Below are 16909 nucleotides of genomic sequence, written 5' to 3'. Positions count from 1 at the left end.
GTAATAGTTACTTAGAAGTTATAGTAATAGTTCAAGTACAGAATGTTTGTACTTTTCCCATCTCTGGTAGGACAGGACTCCAGACTTGAAATTTTAAAATTTAGTATTGCATATGTTCATGTTGGTTTGGATTGTGCTACCTATAGCAATATATTGAATATGTAAATAAAGGGTGAGGATCGTCAACAGGTGCAATTTTTTTTTCTGAAACGTCATAGCTATAAATTACATGATAAATTCAGTATCGGACAAGCTTTTATAGGTCAACCCTACAAACAAAGACAAAAAAAAAAAAACCTAAAGTAAAGAAATTTGTTAAATCAGCATCAAAAGTATATTTAAGAAAATGCCTTCAATATAGTGGCAGTTTGGAGAAAAACGTGTCTTCTGACATCCACTGGGGGGCAGTAGAAACTGACATACGTACTCGCAAAGTCATCAAAAAGACAGGGTTCACTAACAAGACATTTTCTTTTATTCAATAAATAACTAACATTATAAACAGCTGGTGTGTGTGTTGCACCACTTTTTTTTTTTAAACATACAGTTTGATCTCTTCGGGCATTTCCCAGCTGTTTTATTATTCTTATAATTAATTCCTTTTGAATTTCAAACATCAACAACAACATGAGCTGGATAAAAACATAAAGTGCGTTCATTTGGCAATCATGAGCAGCAAAAAACACAAAAGTTGACCATTGTGTTGTGTGCTGTTCATGTTTCAGCAAAAAAAAACCTCTTACCATTATATTTCACATTCACAGTAAGTCAAATTAACACAACTTTACACACTTTATGTACAATCTCACATCAGCTACTATAAAAATCACAATGCAAACCACATCTACAAACACAAGATTCAGATTCCACATTACAATCACTTAAATTGCATCACTGCTGTCGTCAAAGCACCCCAAAACAAAAAAATCAAAAAAGGCAGCCAGCAGTGACAAATACTTCAGTGTTAAAATCAAACAAAGATGGATAAGAGCACACCCGAGAGCTCACGTTGAAATCAGGACTAACAGCTGCCCGTACAAGTGTCGCTGTCAAAATTCAGTCCTAATGATGTTGGCACAGAGGCTCGTTTCTCTGGCAAAGACTCAAGCCCTCAAATCACTTCCACGGGAATCGTTACCTTTTTTGCCTCAAATCGTGACCCCCGCAAAAAAAAACAAAAAACATCAAGTGTATGTTTGTGGTTCAAACGAAAGGGTGTCAAACTCAAAGCCCTGGGGCACTCCACGTCATTTTACGTAGCCCATAAAAGGAAAATAAGTTCATGGATTTGTTTAATTTTGTATAGAAATTGTCACCCCCTACCAAATTCAGCGTTAACATTAATTGTTGATTACTTTGCATCCCATACTTTTTCACAACTTGTGATTTTAAATTCTTAGACGTCTACACACGAGTGCTGTCACCACATACGTAATAATTTGATGAACATTCATGCAGTTTTTGGAAGGAAAAAAATGAAGTATGACTCTCCAATTAATTTAAGCAATTGTAAAAAATTCAAGTGGACTGTTTTTTGCCATTTGTGGGGGTACCCACAAGTACTGTGCCCACAAAATGTACCACAGATGCTAAAAAAACTGTCCTACGTTCACACAACCAAAAAATAGGACTCATTTATCTCCACAGCATCTGGGAGATTTTTTTTTTTTTTTTGTCAGTGCTGCTTTTCTCAGGTGTCACAAGGCCTGACAAATAATTTAATGTAGCCCAATAAAGTAAATGAGCTGTCTGTCATTCTAATTGCAAAACCAAAATTGTAGATGCTGCATTTTTTTTTTTTAACCTAACACCTTTGTAAAATAAATGTAACAATAGTCGAACAAACAATACAGTGACTACTACTTACAATATGTTGTGGATTTTTTTTTTTTGTTTTTAGGGCAAATTTGACAGTAAACTTCATAAACGGGTTGAAGTAAGCTTGCTTCTGTCTTGAAAATTAGTTTTCAACTGTATCGAGTGTGGCTCCTTGAAAAGAAAGGTGTTCACTGAATGAGGCGACTATACGCTGAGATGCTTTCACATTCATGGCGGCGGAGGGGACACCAAAACGACAAAAAAGAGCTTGACACCGTGAGCGATCAAAAGCCCTCATGTTGCCCTTCTCGGACTTGTCTGGCTTGGGTTGGATGAAGCAACCCCTCAACCGCCCCAGCCAATGGAATCCCAGGAGGACATTCCTAAGGACTCATTGGAGTGGCTAAAGAGCAAACGTACACCACAAGAGGGTGACGACGAACTGGAGTGAGAAACGATGCGCCGCGGCGCGGCTAGCGAAGGCGTCCTTGTCAAAGATGTGATAGCGCTTGCTGTTGGAGTGCAGCGTCTTGACATCTTCCAGGGCGTAGTAAGCGGCCATGGTGAAGTTGATGTCCCCAGACGAGAGCAGGTCAAAGATGCACGACTGGAAGTAGACATCCTCCACGGGCAGACGCTCCTTACACTTGGCCCTGGCCGCCTGGTAGCTGAAGCTGCCTGCCTGGTTGCGCAGCTTCCTGAAGTCCATACGCTGGTTGGCGGGGCAGCCGTCCAGACACAGATACAAGTCCTGCTCGCCGTCGCCGCCGTCGTCCTCCTCCACCGAGCGCACCACCTCCTCGGGCATGCGCACAGCGAAGGTCAGGTAGCGGCCCACCTGCCGCACCACCAGCGTGGTGCCGATGTAGCGAGCCTGTATCTCCACGTGCTGGCCGGGCACCTTTTCCACCACGCGGAGGGCGTTAGTGCCGTGCCGCTCGCCGCCATTCTTGGAGCCGTCGGCGAAGGCGGCGGGGAGCTCGTCCGTCTCGGCGTGATACGTTTTCTGGTCCACGCACTCCTGGAAGTTCTTGAAGATGATTGTCAGCTGTGGAAGAAACAGTTGAGATTTCAACTTTCAAACGTTTTAAAGCAGCAACAGAAATGTCATTATTGTTTATGGGATTTTTTTTTTTTTAATTCCAAATGCAAATTCAATTTCAACTGTAAATATGAAGGAAAGTACTTCAACGTTTCTATGCCATGTTGTCTCACCAGCTTCAGTGTCACATTTCAGCTAGCTCAACATGGGGTGGGGGTGTAAATGCCCACCCCCAAAAAACTGAGAAGCCAGCAGTCAAAATCGGGCCTCAGTGTGCAGACACAAAGACGAGCCATTCATAGCGTTGCAAAACCTGCCAGTGAACCCCGCAACTATGCTCTGAGGGGGGGCGAGGCGCTAAGTCGCGTGCAGCTAATGAAGCCAAACTGGTTGGCGTTGTGCACGAAGGACACTGACGTTTCATTGTAATTGGCCGTGAGATACTCAAAAATTAAAAAAAAGCGGCGAAAGTGAGCGTGATTCCATTGTAGCCTGCCAGCCAGCCTCTTGTTTTGTGCTAATGCTAATCTCTTAGCAGATTGTTTGCACAGGTGCCTTTGGCTCACTGCCCTGTTTTCCTTTTGTCCACACTCAAGTCTCTGCTTTGCTTCCAAGTAGCTCACCGTTTACAAAAGGAAAAAAAGAAAGTGGAATGACTTCAAAAGCAAGAGAGAGAAGCCGAAAAACGTAATAGCGTATCATTAAGGAACTTTTGATTAGTGCAAATGATCCCATCGCACATGTGAGTTTGGATTAGAGATGCACCGATCCGGCTTTTTCAGTTTCGATACCGATGCCGCGGCTTTGCGTATCGGTCGATACCCGATACCGATCCGATATTATGGTTGACTTAACAAGCTACATACCTCTACATGTGGAAAAATAAAATATAGCATCAGGACAAGAGAATAAACAAGTGACTTGGTCAAATACAATAATCAAGCAATGTAAACATGTGTTCGCACACTTTCTCATACATTTCTGACAGTGCGGTCTCAGAAAAATACTTGCGCGATGGCAAATTGTACCGTGGCTCCAGGTGCTCAAGTAAACGTTGAAAGCCCTCGTTTTCAACAACACTCATCGGTTGTCCATCCAAAACCATGGATTCCAGCACTTTCTCAGTAATTCTCATAGCTTTTGCGCTATTGCCTGGGAATTTCTCCCGTCTTTGCAGTGCATCTGCTAACGTTAACTGCCGTGTAGGTCCACCTCCCGCTCCCTTAGATCTGCTCAACTGCTGGAACTCCTGGTGCTCCGTTGCGTGGTGTTTCTGGAGATGCTTAATTAAATTGGTAGTACTATAACTGGCAGTACTACCACCACCCCTGGCAACATTAGCTTTGCAGACATTACAAACTGCCGTCGAGCTAGTTGGCGTGTTCAGTTTAAAGTACCTCCACACAGCTGACTCTTTCGTTCGCTCCATGTTTGTGTTTGTTTAGAAAACTCTCGTGGCATGCGGCACACGTGCTGCTGACATATGACGTAGCCCCCGTCCCAATAGATTAAGGAAAGGATCGGCTCACAGATCGGCTGCATTTTCCGATACCCGATCCATCTATTTTGTTGATATCGGGGCCGATATCCGATCCAGATCTCGGATCGGTGCATCTCTAGTTTGAATAAACTGCAAAGTCAACAAAGCAGGCAACGAGTGCAGTGGAATTCTAGTCGGGGACGTTTCTCATGCGGCCATTAAACTCTGCGGAAATGATTAGGAGTGCAAAGATGATTGAGCTTGGCGACCAAATGCTTGCAAACATTGTGTCCACTACGCCAAGGGGGAAAAAAAAAAGCACACAAAGACGGCTAAGAAAGATCCAAGAGGCTTTTTTTGTCAATTTGGAATGATGGTGTTTTTGTGGGAAAGGTTGGAAATTATATATATTTTTTAATCCCAATTGACAGCTGGTTCAATTTTGAAATGAATCAGTTCGTAATTGGCGGACCGCAATAGTCCATGAGTGAGGAAATGTGAACGTCATGTGTGCCAGCTCACCTTGCTCGTGGCCGTGGCGGAGGACCCGGGCAACACGGGGGTGTTGGTCACCTGGACCGACAGGTACTTGTTGTGAATGAGCGGCCAGGCGCCCTCCACCTTGCACGTTTGGAAGTCATCTCCAAAGGTTCTCAAGTGGGGGTCCCCGAAGAAGCCGCAGTGCGTGAAATTGGGCCGGGCGGCGTTACGCAGGAAGCTGCGCTCGTAGTGGCACACCTCCGGGCCGTCCGAGCGCTCCTGGCTGTCGGGTGGCGATGGCGCGGCCGGGAGCTGGGTGCGGGCACGTGGCTGCGACGTGGGTCCCTCCTTGGAGCAATTGTGCTGGCTCATGAGGTCCTCGATGCCGTGCTGGGCCGAGTGGTACGCCAAGTCACCTCGGCAGGTGCGGGCGGTTCGCCGCACGCAGCTGTTGTACGCGCGTAGCGCCGTGCAGAAGTCCTCCTCCAGCCCCGAGTTGCTCGTGGAGGCCCAAAATTCTGAGTTGCACTTTAGGATCTTGCACTGTAGACTTGCTGTTAGAGGGAGACAACACAATATTCATATACCCTCAAAATATTAATTCAAAGCAGTGTTATGGCACCATTATATACAGTAAAAGTGTTTTTGTGGTTTGTATTGTATTTCCACTTGACCGTCGCCGCAATCGTAAATGAGATTTTACAGTTGACAATTTTTAAGGCAGTCCTGTGTAAAGCCTTTGCAAACCACTGCACGCAATTCAACTTTAACTCGTGTGGTTTGTCGCCAATTCAGTTAACAGAATCCAGGCAGCCCGTTGCACAAATGTTCTTGGCTTGCGATGCTTTTAAGATGCTTCGGTTGGTGGAGCGTGTAAAAACCACAATAAATTCCCACACCCTGAAAGACTCACGAGCGTCTCCGAACCTCAACGGCTGACAATAAGACAATCTCGCAACAATCTCAACTATCAGAACGTTACCACATTGTTGTTGCATGATGATAAGGGTTTGGCAAACATTCAGAGTTGCATGACGTTGCTGTCATTGGGTTTATTTGAGTGACAAATGTGCTTTTATTAGCATAGCTTCTGCCACAGCAACTTTAAACCAGTCAGTGCCAATTTTCCTTATTAAGCACGGCCTTAAAAAAAGGCTGCGGCTCTCAAGTATCAAATTGCCCACTCCCTCTCTTACACTCAAACTCGAACAATTTTTAAATTATTTTTAAAGTTAAAGTACCAATGATTGTCACACACACAACTGGGTGCGGTGAAATTTGTCTCTGCATTTAACCCAGCCTCGAAGGGAGCAGTGGGCAGCAGCGGTGCCGCGCCCGGGAATCATTTGGTGATCTAACCCCCCTATTCCAAACCTTAATGCTGAGTGCCAAGCAGGGAGGCAATGGGTCCCATTTTTATAGTCTCTCGTATGACCCGGCCGGGGTTTGAACCCTCAACCTTCCAGTTTCAGGGCAGACACTCTAACACTAGGCCACTGAGCTGCAATAACAACGGCTCAACACTGAGCCATTCTCTTTGGTATGAGCAGATGTAAGGGGAAAATATTTCCATGAGCTACTGTTTAAAACCCAAAAGCCCCCCCCCCAAACAAAACAAGGCAGCAAAAACATCTTCACTTTAAGTCACCTTCTGACTTATCAAATCCAACACAGGGAAATTCACAATTATTTTCAGTGTATACAATATATTTCCCCGAGCGCAATTGGTCGTCAATCATCACCATTTGTCGCTAATTGCGTAAATCGTTAGCATTGAAGACGCTTTTACGACACTTTGGCCGATTTCCAACACTTTGAGCGGCGCCAATGTTACCGGTTCAAACGCAAGGAAAAATGGTGGAACGTAAGTGTTCAGTTGTTCTATCATAAATAAGATGAAAAAATACTAACAAAGTTATGTCTTACCTGTAGGGAAGAGTGATAAGAAGAGAGCGAGGACTCTGCACACTTGAAGCGCCGAGGGTCTGCCTCTCTTCCCCATAACCATCCATCCAGCTCGGGGTCGCCCTTCACTCCTCTGCCTGGTCGAAGAGGCGACACGGCGGGGAACAAGTTGACAAAAGTCCGGAAAACGAGTCTCAAGTCGTGCCCGTCCTCTCTCATCACTTCCCTTCGTGACCGGCAAGTGGACCGAACGTGAGCTAGCCAGCCGCGGTTGGAAAGCCAGCGAGCGAGCGGGTCATAATTTCTTTCCTTCGCGAGAGGGAGCGTGCTGGCAGGGGTAGCCCCAGATGTGTGGATGCCAGCCGGGGAGGGAGGAAGAAGGGAGACCCGACTGCGAACCAATCCCCATTCGGGCCCCACTTACGCGATCCCCCACCCCCCCACCCCCCATTCCACACGGTTCGAATTACACCTCAATGCGTAGACTTGTTCCACGACTGAAGCGTTCACAAAGCACGATGAATTTAACTCAATCCCCGCACTCACTTTAAAACTATATTTCAGATGAATACGTCACGACAGCAGAGTCAAAAAATCACTCATTAAATCGGAAAGGAAGTCATTCTGTAAACTATTGGAGCTGCAACCGGTACAAAGAAGCGCAAAATAATATTTATACGGTTTTTGTGCTTTATCACGCCTTGAAGCTTAATTTATTTTAAAAATGAATGAAAAAAGTATTTTGGGAAACTCCCCTAAACTCCCCATTGAATATTTTTGGGCTGTTATTTGTCTTAATATATTAATGAAAATGTATCGTACAAATCGGCACAGACAGCTAAAAACAAAATATTGCTCTGGATGTAAAACCATGCAAAACCACCAAAACTTGCTTTGTATGACATTTTGCTTCCAGCACAATAAAACTAATAAATTATTCATAGCTAGAGCATAGTTGCACGCAGCCAATATGAAAGTCGTAGCGTTGGGCTCTCACCACAATGGAAGAAATAACAAGGGGGAAAAACGTCACTTACTGTTATTTATTTGTGAGTGTATTTGTCGCAAAGCGAGCCACGAGGTGCATTCCTGCAGTGCAGAACCCCAAAGCACGACAAACACCAAGCGGGGTCATTTGATGCACACATCAGGTTGTCCCAAATTTAAGGAGGGCACCCAAAAGTCAATGTTTTTTGTGAGGTTTATGTACATTACATGTTGATATATTTGATTAAGTTTGTGTTCCAGATTATAATCTCTTTTTATAAGTATGGTAAACCTTGAATAAAAAAAAATACAATGATAAAGATGATGTAAGATGTCATGTGTGGTTTAAATGTTTGCAACAAGGGTGGTCGGCCCTCCTCTGACACATCTCCAACAATCTACTCCCATTTGATGAATTGTTCAGGCCTTCGGACAAAGATGCAATTTTGCTGACTTTCTCTTAGCGCTTGGATATGAATCATTTTGAGTGACAGTCTCCACACAGCGACCGTTTTGGACAGAGGATCATCTCTAAGTGGTAAATTATGAGGTACAATGTATGTTTACGTTGTTAACTACGCTGTGCAGCAAGCATGTATAGAAAATAACTTAGGTTTTTCTGGCAATCTGCACCAGCCGTCGTCATTGAGCTTTCGTTTTGTATGGCCGGTTGATTGACACGAAGACCTGACCAATCATCTAGCAAGCTAAATATGGATCTGAAACAAGAGTAGCATGTAGCATGCTTAGTACAGTTCGATTCTGCAAAAATGCTTTTATTAGCTAATTGAGAGGGATATTATTTAAATGAAATCCAAATGACACCACAATAGCCATTTTTAATAATTTGTCTTTTTTTATGCGCAACATGGTCGTAGGCAATGTATCGTTAGCTGAAAAGCATCACTGAATAAAATTCTTGAATAAAATGAATAACAGAAATTTAAAAAAAAGACATGAAAAAGAAGAAGAAAAAGCCTGTTGGCTTGCTAATTATTGTTTTCCTCTTATTTAGATTCTCAGTCATCCAGGCAAAGGTTGAATCGAGGCAACAGGATTCTTGCATTATTTTGTATAACAACTTTGGCAATTATACTCTCAGCCTGATGCTATGTGTGTGTATGTGTGTGTGTGTGTGTGTGTGTGTGTGTGTGTGTGTGTGTGTGTGTGTGTGTGTGTGTGTGTGTGTGTGTGTGTGTGTGTGTGTGTGTGTATGTATATGAATCCACATTGTGTCGCACCTCTTACAGGCACCGTGCAGCATGAAAATAACAAAAAAAGATCCAGCTATCACATCTCAGCCACTTGCTTTTATGGAGCAAGGTGTTTAAATCTGTGATTCTGCCTGTAAAATCCGGTAAGGCATATATTGACGAGCACTGCAGCTCCAAATGATGTGCATTAACCTGAGCGCGCAGTCAGTGAGACTAATCCGCCTGTTCCAACAGATGGCGCTTGTAAAATAAACTGGACCTCCCGAGACCTTGACACAAACGCACATGGTATAACGAGGACAGCCCAACCTGTCATTAAACGTCAACCTTATTGGACAGCCTGCTTATTGCTAATTGCAGCTGTCATGCAATTAAGGCATACCAACGTGAAAATGTGCAGTAAAGGCAGACAAGTGTGTGTGTGTGTGTGTATGTGTGTATGTGTATGTGTGTGTGTGTGTGTGTGTGTGTGTGTGTGTGTGTGTGTGTGTGTGTGTGTGTGTGTGTGTGTGTGTGTGGAGGGGGGGTGTCGTCGTGGGTGATTTCACTGCTTCCACCGATTGGCCTTAAATGTGATGAATGGTCGAGAAATGAAACGCTGCTCCACAGGTTTGCATTCACTTTTTCTGCCAGCAGCGGTTGAAATATTTCCCAGCATTTTGCAAATGCGCGTATATTTATTTTGAAGATCATTTAATAAGGGAAAATCGAACCAACCTTTGCGACTGCATAGAGTCCTCCGGGAACCCAGAGGATGGTGGACCAGACGCCCACGCCACGCTGCCTGAGAAAGCCCCGCTTTTTCTAAGCAAATAAACGCTTCCAGTGTCAGTGTAATCCGCAATCGCGCTCACTCGGCGACTCTCTGCGCGACAAATCCGCCAACGTGCACATGACGTCCAGCGCGGAGACAAAAAGTGCCTGGAGCTTCATTCAGAGCGAAGCCAATCACTTGTGCTGTTTGCAAACGAGCGCCAGTCGATCGGTAAACACACATAATGTGACACCAAGTCCCACAAGTGGCCACATCTGCGCGTTTAATCCAAACACTTGCAAAGAAGAAGGAAGCTGCGCGGCGCGGCGCTGCTCCGCTCCGTGGCGAGCTCCGTCCGCTGTGTGGATATTGAGAAATGGCTCGTTAGAAAGTGTGAGGGAGACAATCATCGGCACTGCGTGACGCCGAGCCACATCTGCGAAACCCTCCTCGTTGCTCCCAGGGAGGCTCGCTAAAGCATGCGGCGTTCACATTCGAATGGTTGCAATAATAAATCGGTTGGGATTCATATTGTTTTAAACCCTTTTGCTTTGTCTGACTTTCTAAAAGTAGTTTTGGCCATTAACAGATTCAATTTACAGTGTCGTGGTGCTTTGAGATGTAAATGACCTGATTTATGAATTTTCCCCCGATGAGAAATGTCATTTAATTGTTTATGGTTTGACTTGGTAGTAAAAATTGTGGATGTTCTGTACTGTACTGACAAGCAGCAGTTTGACAGATAGTGAGCAAAAAAATACTCTTCAAGCTCGTTTATTTGACACTCACAGTTGAAGCTTACTGTGAAACTAAACATTAACACTTTGTGTATTTAAAACCAAAGCAACCACTTTGCCTGTTAAGGCTAACAATCCAAAATGCCAAACAAATAGCATTGCTGAAGCAACCCATGTAGACAAATATAATACTCACAGGCATATATTCTTTATCCTCTGTGAGGAATAATTATTATTACTGAGGAGCTATGATCAGCTCCAAGTATATCAATTTGTATGTTTGTGTTATACTGCGTCAAGCCAAATGTCCATTGAATTAAAGCGTGTGTGTGTGTGTGTGTGGGGGGGGGGGGGGGGGGGGTATAAAGTACACAATTAGGGAGTGTTATTTTTATCTTTATAATCCATGACCTAATTTTATGTCGAGAGGCTGGAATAGATGAATGACATCTCATTGGAAAAAGATGATTTGAGACACGCGCTTGGTCACAGAACCTGTTAAATGCGTATCACTAGGCCTCACCGTATATACATTTATCAAATTATGGTCATTATTGAGAGGAAAAAAACAAAGCCAGCAGGTTAGAAGAAGATAAATCCAGCATAATGAGAATTGAATGGAGAGAGAGGCACATAGCAGCAGGGGGGAAGGCTGCACCTGTGTTTGGGCTGCAAGCAGGCAAATACCAGCACAAGCCTCCCTCCCCCCCTCTGCCTGAACTCCTGCCCACACGGGCTGCTCTCCCAGCTCTGGTTTCTCCTCCTCTGATCAGAAAAATTCATTACGCCAGAGTGTGTTGAGATTTCCCACCCAGGTCTCCACCACCGCCAAGACACAAATCAAGACTGTTTGCTAGCGGGGCCTTTGTTGCCGTCTGCCAAATAGTGAGCAGGAGACGCTCCATTAGTATGCAGCCACTGGACAGAGCTTTCACATGACATCAGTGGCCAGAAAAGAGCTCTCCAATTCCAGATGGCCTTTGAGGGGCAGCGACATGAAAGGCCCGCTCGTTTTTGGAGGTGCCGGATGCTAACCGCCTTCGCAAACACAGCTGTTGCACATGCCGCCTTGCTTGAGTCAATCTTACATTTTATGAACTAAATGTGCATTTGTTCGGACTGATATAACAATGAAAAACTGCTCACGAGACCTGCTGGAAGTTTTTTTTTGTTCTCACATAAATAGCTTGGCCTCGTACTGCCTAAAACGGTGCTTCAGGACATTTCATGTTTTTTTTGGGTTAAATTTTGTATAACGTTATCTACTTTTAGTGGCGCCAGACATTCAAATCAATGAGGAATTGACAATTTTTTGGGCGGCTGTATGACTCGCTGGTAAACAAACGTGTGCTAGTAAAACCTGCTTTAAGTGCATTTAGCTCACGATTACCCGTGCGGGGAGGTTAGTTAGGCTTTCATCTCTTATTTGTGTTCAGGCATCACAGATTGTCTTGATGCTATTTTGTGGAGGGGTTGGTTGGCCATGCGCCAAGCAAAGGCAGAACCTGACACTTGATGACTCAAATCTGAACAAGCTGATACCAGAAATGATGACGATATATTTTTTAAAACAGAATTCCTCAGAATTGCTTCAAAAAGCTTACGTGTCATCTCATCTTTTTTTTCTCCGTTATGCTAGCTGGAAGCTAATTTTGTATTCATAGCAATATTTTCAAATACTGCATATGTCTTGCTACTTCTCATCAAAGATGGCGATGATGCACCTTTATATATTTCTCATACGCGTTCATTAGCAGTCCGCCCGCCGTTTGATAACGAGGTGTGAGGCTGAATTCCAAAACTCCATTAAGAGGTGATAGAGGGAGCTCCGCGGAGACGCCGTGCAGAATTATGGCCACGTTCAATAACGATGCGGGAGGGGAGGGGGGGGGGGGGCTTGCAAATTGCCCCTTCGTGCCCACCGAGGAGTGAGCGTGAATTCGCAAAGCCTCATTACACAATCGCCTTTTTCCTCCGGGTCTTTTGAAAAGCCAGACTGCAATCCACTTGGGGGGGCACTGTTTAATTCTGAATGTGGGCCGCGCTAAACAGAGTGTGTCAAGTTGTAAAGACAAATAATTCACCGTTGCTGAGCTCGATGAAAGGAAGCACGTCAAGACTAATAGCGGAAACATTGGTGAGCAAATCAAAGTTTTTGGACACTGAGCACAATGCCAAGCCTGGCAAACGTTTTTTTTTTTTTTTTTTTTTTTTTATGTTGCTGAGCGTTGAAGGCTATCTCCATATGACAGCTGTCTTTTTAATTTCTCGCTCCTCAAATTTCTACACAAAAGGTGAACGGCCACAGTTTTTGCTTGCTTACGTTGATATTCCATTTGTTAATGTGAACTAAAACGATTTGTATTTTGCAGCTTTTTTAATCATAATATAAATATATTATATTATTATATTATATTATCATATATTATATTATTATTTTTAATAATATAAAAATTATAATAATAAATAAATACATATATAATAATAAATAATTATAAGAAAATATACATATAATAATTGTGTGACAAAAAAATTGGCAACCACTATAGTGTGCTGGCAAATTTTAAAAGCAGATTGATGGACTTTGACTCAATATATATTCATTCAAATCTTTGCTACTCGTTTGTGGGTGGTTCCAAATAATTAGGCCAAAATCTCGTCAAGTCTTTTAAGCCCCGGCTGGCTCGATCTGTGCGCTTGTTGAACTTGACCGTGTCCCGTGGTGCTGTCCTGTGTGCACAGCTGCGGCGCTGGCTACATCCTGCCCTTCCTTTTGTATCGTCCCCTCTTGTCACAATAGATGCAGTTAAAAGTTTTTGCAGGTGTCTTCATATGATCGGCCACCCAAAGTCACTTTGCTCTGGACGCAGACTGAAACCTGTTTCAGACTTTAATGGCACCGTGCTTCCTGTTGTTTCCTCCTAGCCAACATTATTAAAAAAACAACAACAGTCTAAATTTAGTCCGTTCCACAGCCCAGTAAATCTGCTGCATTGTTGACTTGCAAGTTATTCATAAATCACCTTGAACCACTGGTGTCAAACTCAAGGCCAGGGGGTCAGATTCAGCCCATCACATAATTTTATGTGGCCCGCGAGACCAATTTTGCATCGACTTTGTATCATTACTAAAATTACAAATCGTGTTCACTTTTTAAAAAAAATAGCTATTGCTTGCTATTTTTATTACCATTCGTCTTTTTAAAATATTTGAACAGGTTTTACTACTCTCTGATTTCAAAACTAGTTATTCATCAGCTTGTTTTGCAGCCTATACTGTATATAGAAGACGTTGAAAATCATAACGGCCCTCTGAGGGAAACTATGACTACGATGCGGCCCACGACAGAAATTACACCCCTGGGCCAAAGGATCTGAGGTAGTATACTTGATAGTGACCCCGTTCGTCATTTGAACCAGTCAATTCCAAACAAGTTCATTGACTCGAACCCTAAATAGGGAAAAAAAGTCACGGATTGATTGTGGAACATTCCGCATTGTGCTTGAAATGAACGTGGAGTTGATACGTGCAAATCCACCCTGCTCGCATAGCTGAAGCGCTACGACAAAGACGAGATGTCAGCGGCTGTTTAGTCAGGTGCTTGTCAACGGGCGGGACGATGACGGTTGACTGTCTGTTGACTCGAAGTGACGGCCCGTCGCATCAACACCTCATGCGGTGTTGCTCTTGAAAAAAGTTGTGTTACAGGAAGAGACTTGAAACAGAAAAAATAAAGAATTTCATTACTAGAGACAAAATAACATCAGTGAGTCATAGACAGTTGCCTTCGGGCCAAGTTGGCCTTTTCTGTCTCAACTTGCAGGCGGCTCCGTTCACCACAGAGTTTAATTGAAGCAAGAGGTGGAATTGACACTTATTTAATGTAAAGATACATTTCAAGACATGCTAATGTTCTAAATAGCAACATTTAGTACAACTGAAAATATCGATCATTTCTGACCTCTTTATGTTACAACTTGGCACACCGTGAAATATATAAACACGACGAATAAAAATGAGTTTTTGGTCACAAATTCCAAAATCCATTTGCATCTTTTTTTCCGAGTTAAATAAATCCAAATGAGGCTCAATTATGATGCAAATCACATTCGTGTCAGGCTGTTATCACTTGTTTGTCTCTATTTTCTATCTCAAAAAGTGTTCTACTTATTTTTAAAGTGAGCTCAACATCAATATTGTTTTTACCGCAATTATCAAAAGGGCACTAGAAGAACTGCTTTCCACAACCTTGAGGCTCCTTCTGCTCTGACAGTGAGCTGTGGTTAAAAAAAAAAAAAGGTTAGCGTCTTCATTCATTTTCATGAGAGCGCTATTCTGGCCTCTGGCAGCAAACGCTTAACAGCTCTATTGAAAAAGTCAGTTTGGGCTCAGCATTTTTGCCAGACTCTGCATTGGCGTAGTAGAATGAAAATACCCGGTCAAATAACTCACTTGGATAGATCGGGTTGGATAGTCTTCGGATAATTATCGTCAATGGGCGAGAAAAAGAAACACACATCTTTGATCAAATAAAACTGACTCAGAATAGTTTTGGGTGATTCCAGATGGTTAACACATGTTCGCTGGCTTTCCAGCTGAGACTTTTTTTTTTCCACAGTAAGGTGAGCTATATCTTTGTAGCAAATTCCACTGGCCAACACTCACAAGTTTAATTCATTCATAATGTGTTTGGATGATCTCAATCCTAGACTTAACTCCATTTTGTCTTCAAATTTGCCCAACTTTGGTGAGATGCAATAGTTAACCTCCATTTCCGAGAGTTTGAAACTGTTTCTGCTAGATTTCAGAGACAAAAACTCCGCCTTGCATTCTAAGAATACAATAGCAGTAAAGAAAAAAAAGAAACGAAAAGAAAAGAGCAGTATGTGAGCAATCAAGCGTCAAGTTTTCCAATCTCCCTTTATCCACTGGCCTGATAGAGTCCTCAGCTGTGACTAGCGCAAAGCCGATCGTGTGGTGTTAACCTTTCCCCAGCGCTTTATTGATCTTCCTTGCAGTCATTATCCTCTATCTGCTCTTGCATTTAAATATTTCCTGCAGTATTCATAGCATCCAAAAGGCCTCCTCTTTTTGCGCCTGTGACGCGAGTGGCAACTGCCTGTAATGGAGCTTGGCAAACATCTTTTCATTTGCTATCTGCAAAGGGAAACAGCTGAACTAAGCCTTGGCAGAGAAGCCATGACAGATGCAAAAAAAAAAAAATGCACAAAAGAGAACCGGACAGTTTAGAGATGGACCTCAGATTGATCACGTTCATGCGGCAAGGTTCTTTGCCAAAGTAAATAAGGCATTGCAGTCTAATGTTACAATTCTTTGATCTATTTACCGTATTTTCCGGACTATAAGTTGCTCCGGAGTATAAATCGCACCAGCCATAAAATGCCCCAAAAAGTGAAAAAAAAACCATATATAAGTCGCTCTGGAGTATAAGTCGCATTTTGGGGGGCAATTTATTCGACAAAATCCCACACCAAAAACAGTCATGAACGAGAAACAACAGGCTAAACGATAGCAACAACAGGCTAAACGATAGGTATGCTAAAGTGACAAACACAAACAAAGAGCTGAGAACGGGCCTGACGTAACATATAGAGTGATTAAGGACAACTATTACATGAATAACATGTTTATAAAACCATCGGTGTCACTCCAATTCATTAAATCCATCGATTGTTCGATACGATAGCAACAGGCCAAACAATAGGTATGCTAACGTGACAAACACAAACGAAGAGCTGAGAATGGGCCTGACGTAACATATAGAGTTATTAAAGAAATCGATTACATGAATAACACGTTTATAAAATCATCGGTGTGTCACTCCAATTCATTAAATCCATCGATCGTTCTTTGTCAACAATGGGTGCGCGCGGCTGAGGGCGCTTGCACTTCAAAATATTCCACAGGCTCATATAACGATAGATACCCTATTTGCCGGTGTATTGGTCGACCTTTTTCGATCCAAAATCGACCGAAAAAAATCGACCTCGACTTATACACCGAGTCATAAAATTTAACTTCGTATTCATCGCTTCAAATGTGATGGTAACCAAGGCCGTTTTTCATGCATCTCATTGTGCGTTGCACTTAGAAAATTTGAACCGGGCGGCGTGCGCGAGTGCGCGGCCTGCTGGAAGTCGAATGAGGCTCCGCGATCTCCTCCGCGGTGCTTATAAACAGCCGATTCGCTCGGCGGGGGCTATTTTCGGCCACTTGGCGCGTGCGCACGGCCTCCCGGATGTGCCGGGCAGGTGCGCGAGCTCGCCGGCCGCTGGAAGTCGAATGAGGCTCCGCGATCTCCTCCGCGGTGCTTATAAACAGCCGATCCGCTCGGCGGGGGCTATTTTCGGCCACTTGGCGCGTGCGCACGGCCTCCCGGATGTGCCGGGCGGGTGCGCGAGCTCGCCGGCCGCTGGAAGTCGAATGAGGCTCCGCGATCTCCTCCGCGGTGCTTATAAACAGCCGATCCGC

The 16909-nt window shown here is 43.7% G+C and overlaps 1 protein-coding gene and 1 long non-coding RNA gene across 2 annotated transcripts; one reads left to right on the top strand and one right to left on the bottom strand.

Annotated features, from left to right (window-relative positions):
* Positions 1 to 452: 452 nt before the first annotated feature.
* Positions 453 to 10091, bottom strand: rgma (repulsive guidance molecule BMP co-receptor a). Its single transcript, XM_088379487.1, has 4 exons — positions 9644 to 10091; positions 6747 to 6862; positions 4863 to 5374; positions 453 to 2866 (listed from the first exon to the last, which is right to left on the bottom strand). The coding sequence occupies exons 1-4, from the start codon at positions 9655 to 9657 to the stop codon at positions 2222 to 2224; spliced, it is 1287 nt and encodes a 428-aa protein (XP_088235613.1). The 5' UTR covers positions 9658 to 10091; the 3' UTR covers positions 453 to 2221.
* On the top strand, positions 6455 to 8037 carry LOC148396000 (uncharacterized). Its single transcript, XR_015859155.1, has 2 exons — positions 6455 to 6684; positions 6753 to 8037. It is a non-coding gene; the product is annotated as an uncharacterized LOC148396000 (long non-coding RNA).
* Positions 10092 to 16909: the final 6818 nt, after the last annotated feature.

This window comes from Syngnathus floridae, chromosome 6 (assembly GCF_059516105.1).
Source record: "Syngnathus floridae isolate MCC-2025c chromosome 6, RoL_Sflo_1.0, whole genome shotgun sequence".
Lineage (NCBI taxonomy): Eukaryota > Metazoa > Chordata > Actinopteri > Syngnathiformes > Syngnathidae > Syngnathus > Syngnathus floridae.
Note: the sequence above shows the minus strand (reverse complement) of the source record. Positions and strands in the feature narration are given on the sequence as shown.